This window comes from Mobula hypostoma, chromosome 3, assembly GCF_963921235.1.
Source record: "Mobula hypostoma chromosome 3, sMobHyp1.1, whole genome shotgun sequence".
Classification (NCBI taxonomy): Eukaryota; Metazoa; Chordata; class Chondrichthyes; order Myliobatiformes; family Myliobatidae; genus Mobula; species Mobula hypostoma.
Window position 1 is genome coordinate 35,025,026 of NC_086099.1, and position 14,808 is coordinate 35,039,833.

Here is a 14,808-nt window from a genome sequence, read left to right on the forward strand (position 1 = left end):
ATGTTATAGATGATACCTGGGAGAAAATAACCCATGCACAATTCTGGCAACTTTATGCACAGCAATATGTTATAAACTGACTGAGAAGCTTCCTTAATTTTTGAGAAGAGCATTTCCAGTAATATAATTTTGACTAAGAACTAGAGAATTCACTAGTTATCTTTGAAAAATCACTATCATAACAGCAAAAGAACATCCAAAATTTACACACGTGATTGTCCCCTCACATGTGGCACATAAACCATTAGTATACCAGCCTACTTTTAATAGTTTTTAAGTATTCATGCGCTTTGTCCTGTTTGCCAGTATATTACAAATGTAGTCTAATCCATGCAATATAGATGTACAAATCCTGTTATAATAATGCCCCCTCCAACTTATTTTCTCCTCTGTGCAGAGTACCAAGCATTCTATTCTGTGCATTTACACAGCAAAAAGATATAGCATACCACATTTTATCAACTATTTCTTTTTTTGCAATTAGAAATAGTTTCCTCATTTAGTCAAATTCCCAAATGAACAGAATAAAATATTTGCCTTGTTGCTGTAGAAAAACACTAATCTGGACCACGCCAAGACACTTGTTTCTTCTATAACAGATTCAATAGAGTCTAAAGTCATGGTGTCTGGAACTTGGGGAGAGGAAGCAAGATGGAAAACAATACACAACAAATCTTTTAGTCTTGTACCTGTATGGCATTGATGCGAAGTGCCTTTGCTTGCTCAAGATCATGATTATCACTCAGGTTTGGCAAAGATGTAAACATGTCCACAATCACCATGCCAATATTACTGTATGGAATAGGAATCCCAAGTAGAAGAGCCAAGGTTGGTACAAGATCTATCTGAGAGACAACCTCTGGGTCCTAAATGCAAATATATTTTGATGTAAATGAAAGTAAAAAAATACATAATTAAAGGAATGAACAAAAATTTCTCAAACAGAAATAAAAATAGACTGTCTTTGAATGTGGAACTATTTCAATGAAAGGAAACACTTATATTGGCTAAATATGTACAAACGTTTGTATCTGTATCTAAACAATAATTGCCTCTGTTCCCTGAATTCCTCCCAATTACTCTGTCGTTCCAAAAGTGCCTTTTCTAACTTTCCACATTGCAGAAGTTCAAAGTAAATCTATTATCTATCAAAGTACACGTATATACTATATACTTCTGAGATTCATTTTCTTGCAAAAAATCAATGAAAAACTACAAAGATATCAAATTGTGCAAATACAAAAAGAAAAACAAAGTAATAATGATAATTAAGCAATAATTCATATAGAGAACACGAGTTGTAATCAACCTGAAACTATACCTCTGCTTTTCCCTTCAGACTCTGCCAAATCTGAAACCTGTGAACTGTCAGTTTCCTTTTCTAGTCAACCTACTTACTATTGAGTACTTATATATTCAAACTACAGAAGACAGTCACTTGCTTTCAAGCCCTGTATTAGGTTAGCGAGACCTGGCAAGGAACACATCAGCTTTGAATAGCAATTGGATGGCTACTTGGAGAAGAGCAAGAGATCAAAATAGATGATCTTCATGATGGCTGATATTATGGTGCCTTCAATGGACAAATATGATCCTAAAATTGTGATTAATCTGGTTCAGTTTCAGACAGTTATTACAGAGAACAAAGGGTAAGAAAAAGGACTTGTGACATCGATTTAAGAACTATTCTTTGTGTATTAAAGAAAGCACTAATTTTTCTTACACTATTTTGCTATGAATTTTTATTGTAAAAGAATTTTCTATTACTACATACGTTGGGGGCAACGTGTATTTGAAGTGTCTATGTCATATCTAAAAATTTAAATATGTTATATCTAGGAATGAATTGCAGCCACATTTCTGGTAATACAACATCCAGATAAATACAACATGCTGCAAAATAGTACTTACTTCAGCAGCATTTTCCTCAAACATGGGAAATGGACTATAAACAAACAAAGCTGCATCAACTTCGCCTTCACTGTCACCTCCATGATCTCCTGTTTCCGTCATTCCATGATCTCCCATAACCACCAGCAAGGTATCATTTTGAAGTTTTGCAATTAATGACCTGTCAAATACAGAAAAATATCTTACCAGCAAAAGTTACTCTACATTTATTTTTACAATTTCCAACAGCTTAAATCTTTAAAGTTCCTGGTGCACTTACCTAATAGAAATGATGTAGCTTAGACTTTAAGCCTACCATGCTACCTTGACTTCTTCAAATATTTAAGAGCTATTTTGTCTGCATCCTTCATTTCAGACAAGCTAGTTCACCTTGGCTTACTTATCAGTGTCCTGTCTTCATTGTGGTCAGCAAGTTACCTACTCCAAGGCGGTCAAAATTATAACACTTGCCACTTGCATACAAATCCAGAGGCAAAGAAAGAAGGGTGTCCGTGAACTGTACATGGTCCAGGGGTGCGTGCGGCACCATGACACGCAGTGGACCCCTCAACCTCAGGGGTCCACCAATGGCTGAACCGAGCACCAACCTAGCCTGGTGCACAAAAGCAGCAGTTTCCTATGATAAAGTAAACAAGGTTTGACATGTCATTTCTTATCCCTTCCCTACAATGCAGGAAAGTGACAATATCTCCTTTACAGTCACAATGTGACTGTACACCATACAGTCCAGACGTGAATGAAAACAAAGTGATGACTCAGGACCATAAAGGCACACAATATCTCTCAATGTTGCAGCATAATGATCCATGTACAGACCTTGCAGTTCCTATATGCAATTTGACAACAATCTCTACAGGGTGAGCTGTCTGAACTACTATCACCCAGTGGTACTCACATCTGCTGGGATGAAGTGCTTTGAAAGGTTGGTCATGGCTAGAATCAACTCCTGCCTAAGCGAGGATCTGCAATTTGCCTATCAGCACAATAGGTCTACAGTGGGTGCAATCTCACTAGCTCTCCACTTGATCTTGGATCGCATGGATAATTGTAATACCTACATCAGGTTGCTGTTAAATGATTACAGCTCAGCATTCAACACACTGTTCAAATCAACAAGCTCCCAAACCTGGGCCTCTGTACTTCTTTCTGCAACTGGATCCTTGACTTCTTCACTGGGAGACCAGTCAGTGCAGATCAGAAATAACATCTCTTCCTCCTCACATCAAAGATGCATGCTTAGCCCACTGCTTCACTCTCTCTACACCGACTGTGTGGTTATGCACAGCTTAAGTGCCATTTATAAATTCGCTGATGACACAATTATTGTTGGCAGAATTTCAGATGGTGACAAGAAGGAGCACAGGAGTGAGAAAAGTAAGCTGGTTGAGTGATGTCGCAACAACAACCTTGCATTTAATGTCAGTAAGACCAAGGAACTGATGGGGACTTCAGGAAGGGGAATTCAAGGGAACACACACAAGTCCTCATCTGGTATGGAGGGGCCACTGCACAGGATCGGAAAATACTGCAGAAAGCTGTAAACTCAGCCAGCTCCATCATGGGCACTACTGCATCTAGAACATCTTCAAAAGATGAGGTCTCAAAAAGGCAGCATCCATTATTAAGCACCCCCATCACACCCAAGACATGCCCTCTTCTCATTGCTACCATCAAGGTGGTGGTACAGGACCTTAACGACACATACTCAGTGTTTCAGGAATGGTTTCTTTCCCTCCACCATCAAATTTCTGAATGGACAATGAACCCATGAACACTACCTCACTATTACTTTCCTCTCATTTTGCACTACTTGCTAAATATTTTTCTTATATACTGTGCTTCTTATTGTAATTTATAGTTTTTATTATGATGCATTGCAAAGTACTGCTGCTACAAAACAATACATTTCATGACAAATGCCAGTGAAATTAAACCCAATTCTGACATATATGGATTTTGGTAATAAATCTACTTTGAACATTGTGAATTTTTAAGCACATACATCCAAATGTAGCAACAAGATTAAGTACCAGATAACCTATTTCTTTTTAAACAATGTTAATCGAGGGATAAGCATTGATGGGGATACCAAAGATCAATACTGACAGCATTTTGGGACCTTTTACATCCATCTGAAGAGAGAACAGGGGCTTTGTTTAACATCTAATCAAGACAGATAGATCTAACATCTATCTAATCCAAAGTAAAGTACCTCCAGCAGTGCAGCACTCTTGAAGTTTAAGCACAGAAGTTGTTTCTGGAATTGTAGAATTAAATATCTTGTTGCTATCAAAAGAGCCACGGCAGAATAAAATATAAACAAGCTGACAACTCTACACCTACACAATAGTAACTATTTGAGAAATGTTCTGTAAAATCCTGCAGGAATATAGCACTAAAAAAAAAATTGCTTTTTTCATTTATATTCATTGATGTTGAAAATTATACAGGAAAAAACATGTCAAATCTATATAATGAGATTTTGAAATATCTGAATTTTTTTCCTTTTGCAGATCTATAAATACAAGTTATATTGATAATAAGTATGTTGAAATTCTACTCAAGGTTCAAGAAAAATTTTCAGTCTTCAATCTTGGAAGTTTTATCTGCAGTCATTGGTTCCTTGAATTTGTACACAGGAAACTCCTTAGCATAAACAAGAATGAGAAAGGCAATTAAATCAGCTCTAATAGCTGTCCTTGCATTCTGCACTCTCAGCTTCAGCCAAAAGCTTATCTCGTTAAGCTGTCTGATGATGTGCATTCTGAATACCTCATTAAGGTGGCACAGTAGCATAGCAATTAACACAATCACTTTACAGTGCCAACAATCACTGATCAGGGTTCAATTCCAACCACTGCCTGTAAGGAGTCTGGACATTCTCCAAGTGACCAGTAGGTTTCCACCATGCACTCACGTTTCCTCCCACATTCCAAAAGATGCATGGCAGGGTTAGTGAATTGTGAGTAGGTTACGTTGGCACCAGAAGCATGGTGACACATGTGGGCTTCCCAGCACAATCCGCATTGATTTGATTTTACGTAAACAACACATTTTACTTGTATTTCGATGCATATGTGAAAAATAAAGCTAATCTTTAATAAAGCTAATTTCAATGACCAAGTGCTAATGGCGTGGTCAATCCCCATTAGCTGGCTCAATATGAACAACAATGCCACATTCACAAAGCTGGTTGGGCATGTTTGGCAAACTGAAACTGACAAATTTCTAAATTTTGACAATTCTTTTTTATTTTTTTTTATACAATTTTTAGTATTGGTATCTTCCCCTGGACCAACAGCTCTATGACGGAACAGAATTCTGTAGGAGTATAACTGAGTATCACTTGTTCTTTGTGGGGAAAATTAACTTGCATAAGCCCATTGTCTTAGGTGATTAATTGCTCAATTAAGACACTGAGTGAGTAGTGCTTTTTTTTAATGCTTTACCCCTTCCTTTAGCACAATATTGCCTCAGCCCAATCAAGACATCTTGCCTGCTTTGCGTAAATTTGATGCTACAAAATACGAGAATGAACATATGTGTTAAGATCACTTTACAAAATTCAAGTTCTTAAAATTTGTTTTTTCCTTTTATTGTCTTATATTTTCATTCCTCCAAGCTCTGTATGATTGTTGATTACTGATTTATTGCATACACAGCCTGCTAAGAATCCATGGAATTAATACAGGTGGGTACCCGCTGGTCAACGTGGACATAGTAGGCCCAATGGACTGTTTCCAATGCCGTATGATTCTATAGTCCAACAAACCAATTTTGCCACAGAATCATCACAGACAATCCAAATACTGTTTCATCTCTAACATACTATTGGCAATGCATTCTGTATGGCAATCAGGATACAGAATTTTATTCCATTATAAACTATGCTAAGAATTTAGCTTCATGTTAATCAACACTTTGAGTACATTTTAATCTTCTAAACACTTGAGTGGTAAGTTAACGAATATGATTATAAGGAAGTATTTACTGAAATGGTTTTATAATGTCTCACTAATTTAAGTTTACAACGGAACAAGCTTCATTGTTTCATGTAGTGAGACTACATGAGATAATGAAGTTAGAGACAATACACTGTACAACAGAGACAGGTTGCAACTCTGAACCACTTGTTTTCTTCTGGACTGACGGGGATTGAGACCAGTGGTAGTGAACAGCTTAAAAACATTCTACTAGTTAAACCAGACAGATCTAGCTTTTTTAGGGCCCTGTGAGGAAGAGAACGCAAAGGGAACTTTTTTGCTAGGTTCTTGGCCTGTTTACTTTGTGCTTATATATCCAAGTAATCCAACAAGACAAATAGTACCAGGCTTACAAATGTTTGTTTAAAGTGATATTTTTAATAGTAATAATAATTTTTGTTTAAAATAATAATATTTATTTTTAAAGCTCTTAATGGTCTGGGACCAGAGTATATCCCAGAATCGTTTTATACTCCTGCTCAAACTCTCAGGTCTTCTTCTGGTGGTCTCATAAATTTAAACAATTTCCCTCAAAAGGGGTATTGACAGGTCAGCTTCATTGACCTATGCTCCTCAACTGTGGAAATGAGTACCTAAAACGATAAGGAACGTAGACTCAGCTGGCACATTTAAACAGCAGGTCAAAACCTATTAATTTAACCTTGTTTTTAAACTAACAACTTTTTGTATTCATTTTTATTTTTTACATTAATTTCATGTTTGCGCTTGATCCCCATTGTAAAGCGCTTTGAACTACACCGCCTGAATGAAAAGTGTTATTATTATTAATTGCAACAAATCAATACTCAAACCCATTATATTGGCCTTCAATATTATCTAATTGCAGTCCTCACATAAAGCATACCTCAGCATCTGGTTCATCTGATTGAGTTTTTTGGCCATCATTGGGTGGTCAGGCCCATATCGATGCCCACAGTGGTCAACTCCCAGAAAGTGTGCTATGAGTACATCCCATTCACCAGTTTCCACTATAAGCAAAGTAGAAAGCATAATATTACCGTCAAAACAGAGCAATTGCAATCTATTCTTCCAATTCAAACACAGATAAAAATAATTAACTATATACAGTTAAAAACTTACAAAAACTTGTTAACGAGACTTACAAAAATCAATAAATTACTCAAACTGGAAGCCTGCAATCAAAACAGAAAATGTTGCGGATACTCAGCATGTCAGGCATGGTATGTAGAAAGACACAGATGCTGTCTATTTACAACATTTTCAGCTTCTAATAAAGAGATGTTCCATTGAATAATGAAGTTACCATAGTGCCAAAATGAATAGAAATGGAAATCCTAAATTGAGGGAAACCACTACAAAGCGCAAAGGAATATTAAGACACTAGATAATGCATTCCCACCCCCCCAAAACACACACAGAAAATCTACAGGTTTCCCCCGCTATCCGAAGGTACAGCGTTCCTATGAAACTGGCGTAAGGCGAAAGAGCAATTACCATTAATTTATATGGGAAAATTTTTTGAGCGTTCCCACACCCAAAAAATAACCTACCAAATCATACCAAATAGCACATAAAACCTAAAATAACACTAACATATAGTAAAAGCAGAAATGATATGATAAATACACAGCCTATATAAAGTAGAAATAATGTATGTACAGTGTAGTTTCACTTAACAGAATCCGGAAGTTTGAGCCAAAATCGATTTGTCAAAAAAAATTAGCACATACACGCATGTGCACATCACGCATTCGCACGTACATCACACATGCGCACACACCTGCCCACGCAAGGCTTCATGGTCATGGTAGTCTTTCTTGAGGTAAGCATAAGTTTAAAGCGAGCGTCTTTTTTAGTAAAAGCGAAAATCCTCTTTCAGTTAATGAAAACAGGTACTAATGTAGGTCTTTGGTAAAAGCGAAATGTCGTAAAGAGAACGTTCGGAAAGCAGGGGACACCTGTATTACCAAATTCATAATTACATGCTGTAAAATTTACATGTGAATGATAAACATGGTTCATCACCCAAGTGTTTATGACAAACTGAGAAACAAGTTATGTAGTTAAATGACATACAGGATAAATTAGAACACTACCAATAGAACTACACTACAATAAAATGTTAGTTCCATATAGTTAACGATGGAAGAATTCATCCAGTATACGCAGCCATGTTCTTTTGATTCACTGTGATTTAACAAAATCAACGCAGACACCTACAGTAGATAATGGGCTGCCTTCATACAATGCTATCGACAATTACATTCCTCCAAATTTTCATTACCATTGTAATATTCAAGATGATTGCCGATATTTTTAAATTCTTCATAGTTCTTAACTTGTTGGAGTAGTGAAATAGTTTCATCTTCACTCCTGGCCGTTTCTGGCATCTCCAAGCCCAAATGCTTGCGACCGCAGTGAGCAAAGCAGTTCAGAATTGTTTTGCAGCTTATTTCTCACGAACTACCAGTGACAAATATCTGTGCTTTTTGAATACAAACATACAACTGGCGCTATTTTTAAAAAGTCAGCTCTAATCACAGTGTAGTGTCTAACAGCAGCACAAATGCACTGACTGAAGCTAGTTAGAATCAGTTCAGCAACAGTCCCCTACCCCAATTGAGCGGCATGTCACATATAAATTAAGGGAATCCTGGTAATTTTCTCCATTAGTTTTTGTTCTTTCAGGGTTGTCCTAAATAAATGGCTGCCCTATTTAATCAATGGCTCAATTAACTGTAATCTGCTGTATTTTATTCCAGGGAAGCCTTCAAAGGGAAAATTTTGAGAGTGCAGAGTTTGTATGTTCCTGTCAGGATTAAAGGCAAATTGAATAGGAATAAGGAACCTTGGTTCTCAAGGGATATTGCAATTCTGATAAAGAAGAAGAGGGAGTTGTATGAAATGTATAGGAAACAGGGGGTAAATCAGGTGCTTGAGGAGTATAAGAAGTGCAAGAAAATACTTAAGAAAGAAATCAGGAGGGCTAAAAGAAGACATGAGGTTGCCTTAGCAGTCAAAGTGAAGGATAATCCAAAGAGCTTTTACAAGTATATTAAGAGCAAAAGGGATAAAATTGGTCCTCTTGAAGATCAGAGTGGTCGGCTTTGTGCAGAACCAAAGGAAATGGGGGAGATCTTAAATAGGTTTTTTGCGTCTGTATTTACTAAGGAAGCTGGCATGAAATCTATGGAATTGAGGGAGTCGAGTAGTGAGACCATGGAAACTGTACAGATTGAAAAGGAGGAGGTGCTTGCTGTCTTGAGGAAAATTAAAGTGGATAAATCCCCGGGACCTGACAGAGTGTTCCCTCGGACCTTGAAGGAGACTAGTGTTGAAATTGCAGGGGCCCTGGCTGAAATATTTAAAATGTTGCTGTCTACGGGTGAAGTGCCGGAGGATTGGAGAGTGGCTCATGTTGTTCCGTTGTTTAAAAAAGGATCGAAAAGTAATCCGGGAAATTATAGGCCGGTGAGTTTAACGTCAGTAGTAGGTAAATTATTGGAGGGAGTACTAAGAGACAGAATCTACAAGCATTTGGATAGACAGGGGCTTATTAGGGAGAGTCAACATGGCTTTGTGCGTGGTAGGTCATGTTTGACCAATCTGTTGGGAGTTTTTCGAGGAGGTTACCAGGAAAGTGGATGAAGGGAAGGCAGTGGATATTGTCTACATGGACTTCAGTAAGGCCTTTGACAAGGTCCCGCATGGGAGGTTAGTTAGGAAAATTCAGTCGCTAGCTATACATGGAGAGGTGGTAAATTGGATTAGACATTGGCTCGATGGAAGAAGCCAGAGAGTGGTGGTAGAGATTGCTTCTCTGAGTGGAGGGCTGTGACTAGTGGTGTGCCACAGGGATCAGTGCTGGGTCCATTGTTATTTGTCATCTATATCAATGATCTGGATGATAATGTGGTAAATTGGATCAGCAAGTTTGCTGATGATACAAAGATTGGAGGTGTAGTAGACAGTGAGGAAGGTTTTCAGAGCCTGCAGAGGGACTTGGACCAGCTGGAAAAATGGGCTGAAAAATAGCAGATGGAGTTTAATACTGACAAGTGTGAGGTATTGCACGTTGGAAGGACAAACCAACGTAGAACATACAGGGTTAATGGTAAGGCACTGGGGAGTGCAGTGGAACAGAGGGATCTGGGAATACAGATACAAAATTCCCTAAAAGTGTCGTCACAGGTAGATAGGGTCGTAAAGAGAGCTTTTGGTACATTGGCCTTTATTAATCGAAGTATTGAGTATAAGAGCTGGAATGTTATGATGAGGTTGTATAAGGCATTGGTGAGGCCAATTCTGGAGTATTGTGTTCAGTTTTGGTCACCAAATTACAGGAAGGATATAAATAAGGTTGAAAGAGTGCAGAGAAGGTTTACAAGGATGTTGCCGGGACTTGAGAAACTCAGTTACAGAGAAAGGTTGAATAGGTTAGGACTTTACTCCCTGGAGCGTAGAAGAATGAGGGGAGATTTGATAGAGGTATATAAAATTATGATGGGTATAGATAGAGTGAATGCAAGCAGGCTTTTTCCACTGAGGCAAGGGGAGAAAAAAAACCAGAGGACATGGGTTAAGGGTGAGGGGGGAAAAGTTTAAAGGGAACATTAGGGGGGGCTTCTTCACACAGAGAGTGGTGGGAGTATGGAATGAGCTGCCAGACGAGGTGGTAAATGCGGGTTCTTTTTTAACATTTAAGAATAAATAGGACAGATACATGGATGGGAGGTGTATGGAAGGATATGGTCCGTGTGCAGGTCAGTGGGACTAGGCAGAAAATGGTTCGGCACAGCCAAGAAGGGCCAAAGGGCCTGTTTCTGTGCTGTAGTTTCTATGGTTCTATGGTATCTGTAAGCTGGCACTATGTACAAATTACTAATGCTGACTGTCATAAAAGACATAAAAGTCTGTTATTCACTCTAAGGAAGTAAATCACCTGATATGGTCCATCTAAGAACCTTGTCTGTGATAATAGAGGGTGCACTCAGAGCCTGCATGGTGCTGATTCGTTACAACACAGTTATTCAATTCTTTATTGAATATATTTTTTTTAAATGACAAATAATCATTCTAAGCAACACTTAAAACTATTCAAGAGCAGCCACTATTACAGTAAACATTCAATCAGCCAATGAGAAAACTTCACACACTCTGAGTCACTCACAGCCAATCATGCAATAGTTCTCACTCTACCTTCCCCTCCCTTGCCAATTTATTTCATTTTTTTCACCCATAATGTCTGGAAAACAGCCTACAACTTCCAGTGAGGGTAGTACATCTAAGATGTCTAGGAAAAGCATCAGCACTGGATGTGAAACTGCAAGTGATAAGGCGTTTGGAAGCTGGTGAGTATCAGGATGATGTTGAAGAGTTACTGCGTTCTCATGGTGAGAGCCTTAATAATGAAGAGCTTCGAAAATTGGCAGAGCAACACATCCTAGGTGAATCTGAGGACACAGATTGAGAAGAGGAAACATCAACAAGAAATCTCACCACAAAATTCTTCAGCACAAGCATCACCAAAGTCACACAAATCATGGACCAGTTCATCGATAATGACCCTGACTGGGAGTGAAGCAATAAGGCAAAACGAGGTGCCCTTGACATGATTTCCTGCTACCGAAAACTACTTCATGAGAGGAAACTTAAGAAAAGGCAGTCAAATCTCGATGCCTACTTGAAGAAGAAGCCAAAGTTGGAAGAGGACCCATAGCCTGGTCCCTCCTCAAAGATGTAACCACCTCCTGCTCCTCTCCACTGCTGCTGTGATGTGTTGCTGCTCCACTGATGTACAGGTTAGGCCTATTTGTGTGTTTCTTACTCCATAAATTACTGTGTATACATAAAATAATATGGATCAATATCTTGGGTTTGATTTTCTTTATCAGGCACACATGTCCATTTGCATAATGTTATAATGACTCCACATAGTGCTGATTTACATGGCACTCCACCTTCGAAAGACGCATCCTCAGCTTTAAGCAGTGTCTGAGCGTACTTGGATGAGGAAGTGGAAGGGTGGGTTAGTTTATTGAGGTTCAAGAGCCACAAAGTAATATTGTAGCTTTATAAAACTCTGGGTAGACCACACTTGGAATATTGTTTCCAAGCAATATAGTTGAATTTTAAGGTGATTGGAGGAAAGTTTAGGAGGGATGCCAGAAGTAATTTTGTTTAATACACAGAGTGTGGTAGGTGCGTAACTTGCTGCCAGAGGTGATGGTAGAGGCAGATACATTAGGGATATTTAAGAGTTCTCCACTTTCCTATCATTCACATGCCTCTCCAGTCTATCTGGAAGGGAAGGGCTAGAGTGATTTTAGAGTAGGTTAAAAAGTTGGCATATCATGGGCCGAAGGGCTTGTACAATACTATACTATGTTCTGTATATATATTTTTAAAATCCACAATATATTTCTAATACCACACAAAAAACTCTTCAGTCTATTCATCAGCCAAGACAAATTTGTTCACTTGAGCTTTGAGGCTGTAGGTACAAATCTCACCAGAGATGAAAGCATAACAATGGTATCCTAAACCAGGAATGAAGACAATTCATGCTCAATGCATAGCTTTCAGATGCGATTTTAAACTATCAGGGAAACACAAAATATTGAATGACAATTTCAACGAACAGGGAATCTATCCCCAGTGATCCAGTCAATAATTTAATTTTGTAACTTATTGTCTTATTATCAAACTGCTGTTTGTGGAGTTTGCAAAGGATAAAGTGATTACTAAAACTGGCTATAAAGAACTTTAGAGCATCATGACAGGCACATTTTTTCTTTCTAATTAAAGAAAACTAACAGGAATTATTAGTTCCATAAATTTAGGTTTGATAGATCTATTAGGGCATATTCTAGAGATATGGAATATAGGAAATACTAATTCAACAGCAAACAGTCTTCAGATCTGGAAATGGATTATAGATTGAATTTTAAGTGCAGCTCAGAACAATGGTCTTCTGGGAGCTGCATTTTGGGGATAATTGCAGACCAGAAAACACTCCATTGACCTGAGATGTCTCCACATGCATGAATGCAATAAAATCCCCATTCATCTGAGATGTCCGCATATGCAGACAGCAGTAACTAACATTCATTTTGGGCATGCTGGTGTGAAGACCTAGGTACTGGAAAATTATATGTATCCCAAAGGAAGCATTATGAATGCATTGTAACTATAGAAATCATTCTGCTGTTACCTTTGTTCTTTAACATATAAAAATGTGATGTACCGTTGGGTCAGGGAGTGACTGCGAGTGCTGCCAGCTTGTGTGTGCAAATAAAGATTTTTATATACTCCCAGCTACTGTCTCTCCAGGGGCTTTTGTTGACAGTCACAACGGAGCTAACTCAACTTCCAGCAGCAAGTTGTGCCATTTGGATGAAAGCAGTATTCAAAGATTTTTGCTGTATTCAGTAAATAAGGTATAGATTATTGGTTATTGGTGTTAGAGTGAGGTTTTTTTGGGTAGATGATTTGTTTACACTTAAATGACTTTGGCCACCAGACTTCTATTTGACAAAGTACCGTGGATTGAGTCCACAACAATGCGCTTCCTAAAAGGGTATGACTACCAGATGCTTCTGGCGCCGTAGTTTGACCAGATGCTGTAGTTTCGAAGACAGTATTATCTATATATTATAAATATTAATTGTCTTCTATGTTAGCACGTAAATTGCCAAATAAATGTATTGTGGATTTAACTTGCATTCCTAAAGGCTGTGGATACCAACCCAGACATGTTGGTGTCGGAAGGAAAGGATGAAGTTAGGAGGTGTGATGTTTGTAGGTAGTTTCAAAAGGAAGCATTGTCTATAACTTGTTAAGTCGCGATTGCCTTTGTGTTTAGCATATAAACATCAATCCTACATTGGGCTAGCAGACCTTTCTACCGAAGGCGTCTCCGTCGGTATGATGCCTGCTGTACCTTGTTGTGTCGAATAAAGAAGCTGTTTTGTATCTACCAGTGACTCTGTCTCCCTGGTGATTTCATCCACACTACAACAATTGGGATACTGAGCAATTTCTTACCTGTTGTGAAAATATGTTGAAGAATACCATCATCCACTGTATGAAGGTCTCTCACATTAAATGAAGCAAAGGGGAATGATCTGTAAAACTTATTTGGAAACAGTCCTTCCCAAGTGTCATCTCCCATGAATATCACTTTCTTCTCTGAAGGAACAAAACACAGATAGATGTAATTAATATACTAAATAGAAAATGCATATTTTCATGCTGCATTTGAAAAACAAGAAATTGCAGTTGCCGGAAATCCAAAACAAAACAGAAATGTTCAGCAGCATCCAATAACAGAAATAAAGTGAAAGCTTCCAGTCAATGATCTCAGCAAGATTAGAGTCAAAAATGTTTTAAATTCAGGGAATGATATGAAAACAAAGATTGTGATAGATAGAGATTAAATGGCATGGTCATTAATCACAGCTACTTCTTCCTGCAGAAAGTGTAGATGACGAATGAGAACAGAAGTAAGAGAAAAATCTGGAACTGTGATATTGCTGGAAATCAGAAAAAGGAACATAAAGCAGATCAGGCAGCATACAAGTGTTGTTAATGTTTCAGGTTGATGACCTTTCATCCAACAGGCAAGTTCTGATACAAACTTGGAAAGTCAAATTATCAACAAATTCAGAAAACAAACATTTAGTCAGAGTGGCTACTTTTGATCAAAGGTCTTCAGGAGATGTGTTACCCCTACTCCTTCCCTTACTCCAGAACTTAAAGTGTTCTGTTTTGAAGAACATATGAAATAGGTGTGGGTCATTCTGTCCCTCTTGCCTGCAAAGGCAATTAGAACAATCATGGCTGACCTTATACCTCAGTGCCATCTTACTGTTCTACATCTGCTCCCTTAATGTCCAAAAATATTAACTCTTTTTCTCTCTCATAATTTATT

The 14,808-nt window shown here is 38.1% G+C and overlaps 1 protein-coding gene across 2 annotated transcripts in view; it reads right to left on the reverse strand.

The window, feature by feature from the left end:
- pigo (phosphatidylinositol glycan anchor biosynthesis, class O) overlaps positions 1–14,808 on the reverse strand; it is a 52,149-nt gene that overhangs the window by 23,001 nt on the left and 14,340 nt on the right. For both annotated transcript variants that reach the window (XM_063042881.1, XM_063042882.1), the window contains exons 2-5: positions 13,923–14,066; positions 6,760–6,883; positions 1,912–2,071; positions 690–866 (exon numbers count right to left, since the gene is read on the reverse strand). In XM_063042881.1, the coding sequence (XP_062898951.1) occupies positions 690–866; positions 1,912–2,071; positions 6,760–6,883; positions 13,923–14,066 (605 nt within the window). The remainder of the gene's footprint in view (positions 1–689; positions 867–1,911; positions 2,072–6,759; positions 6,884–13,922; positions 14,067–14,808) is intronic.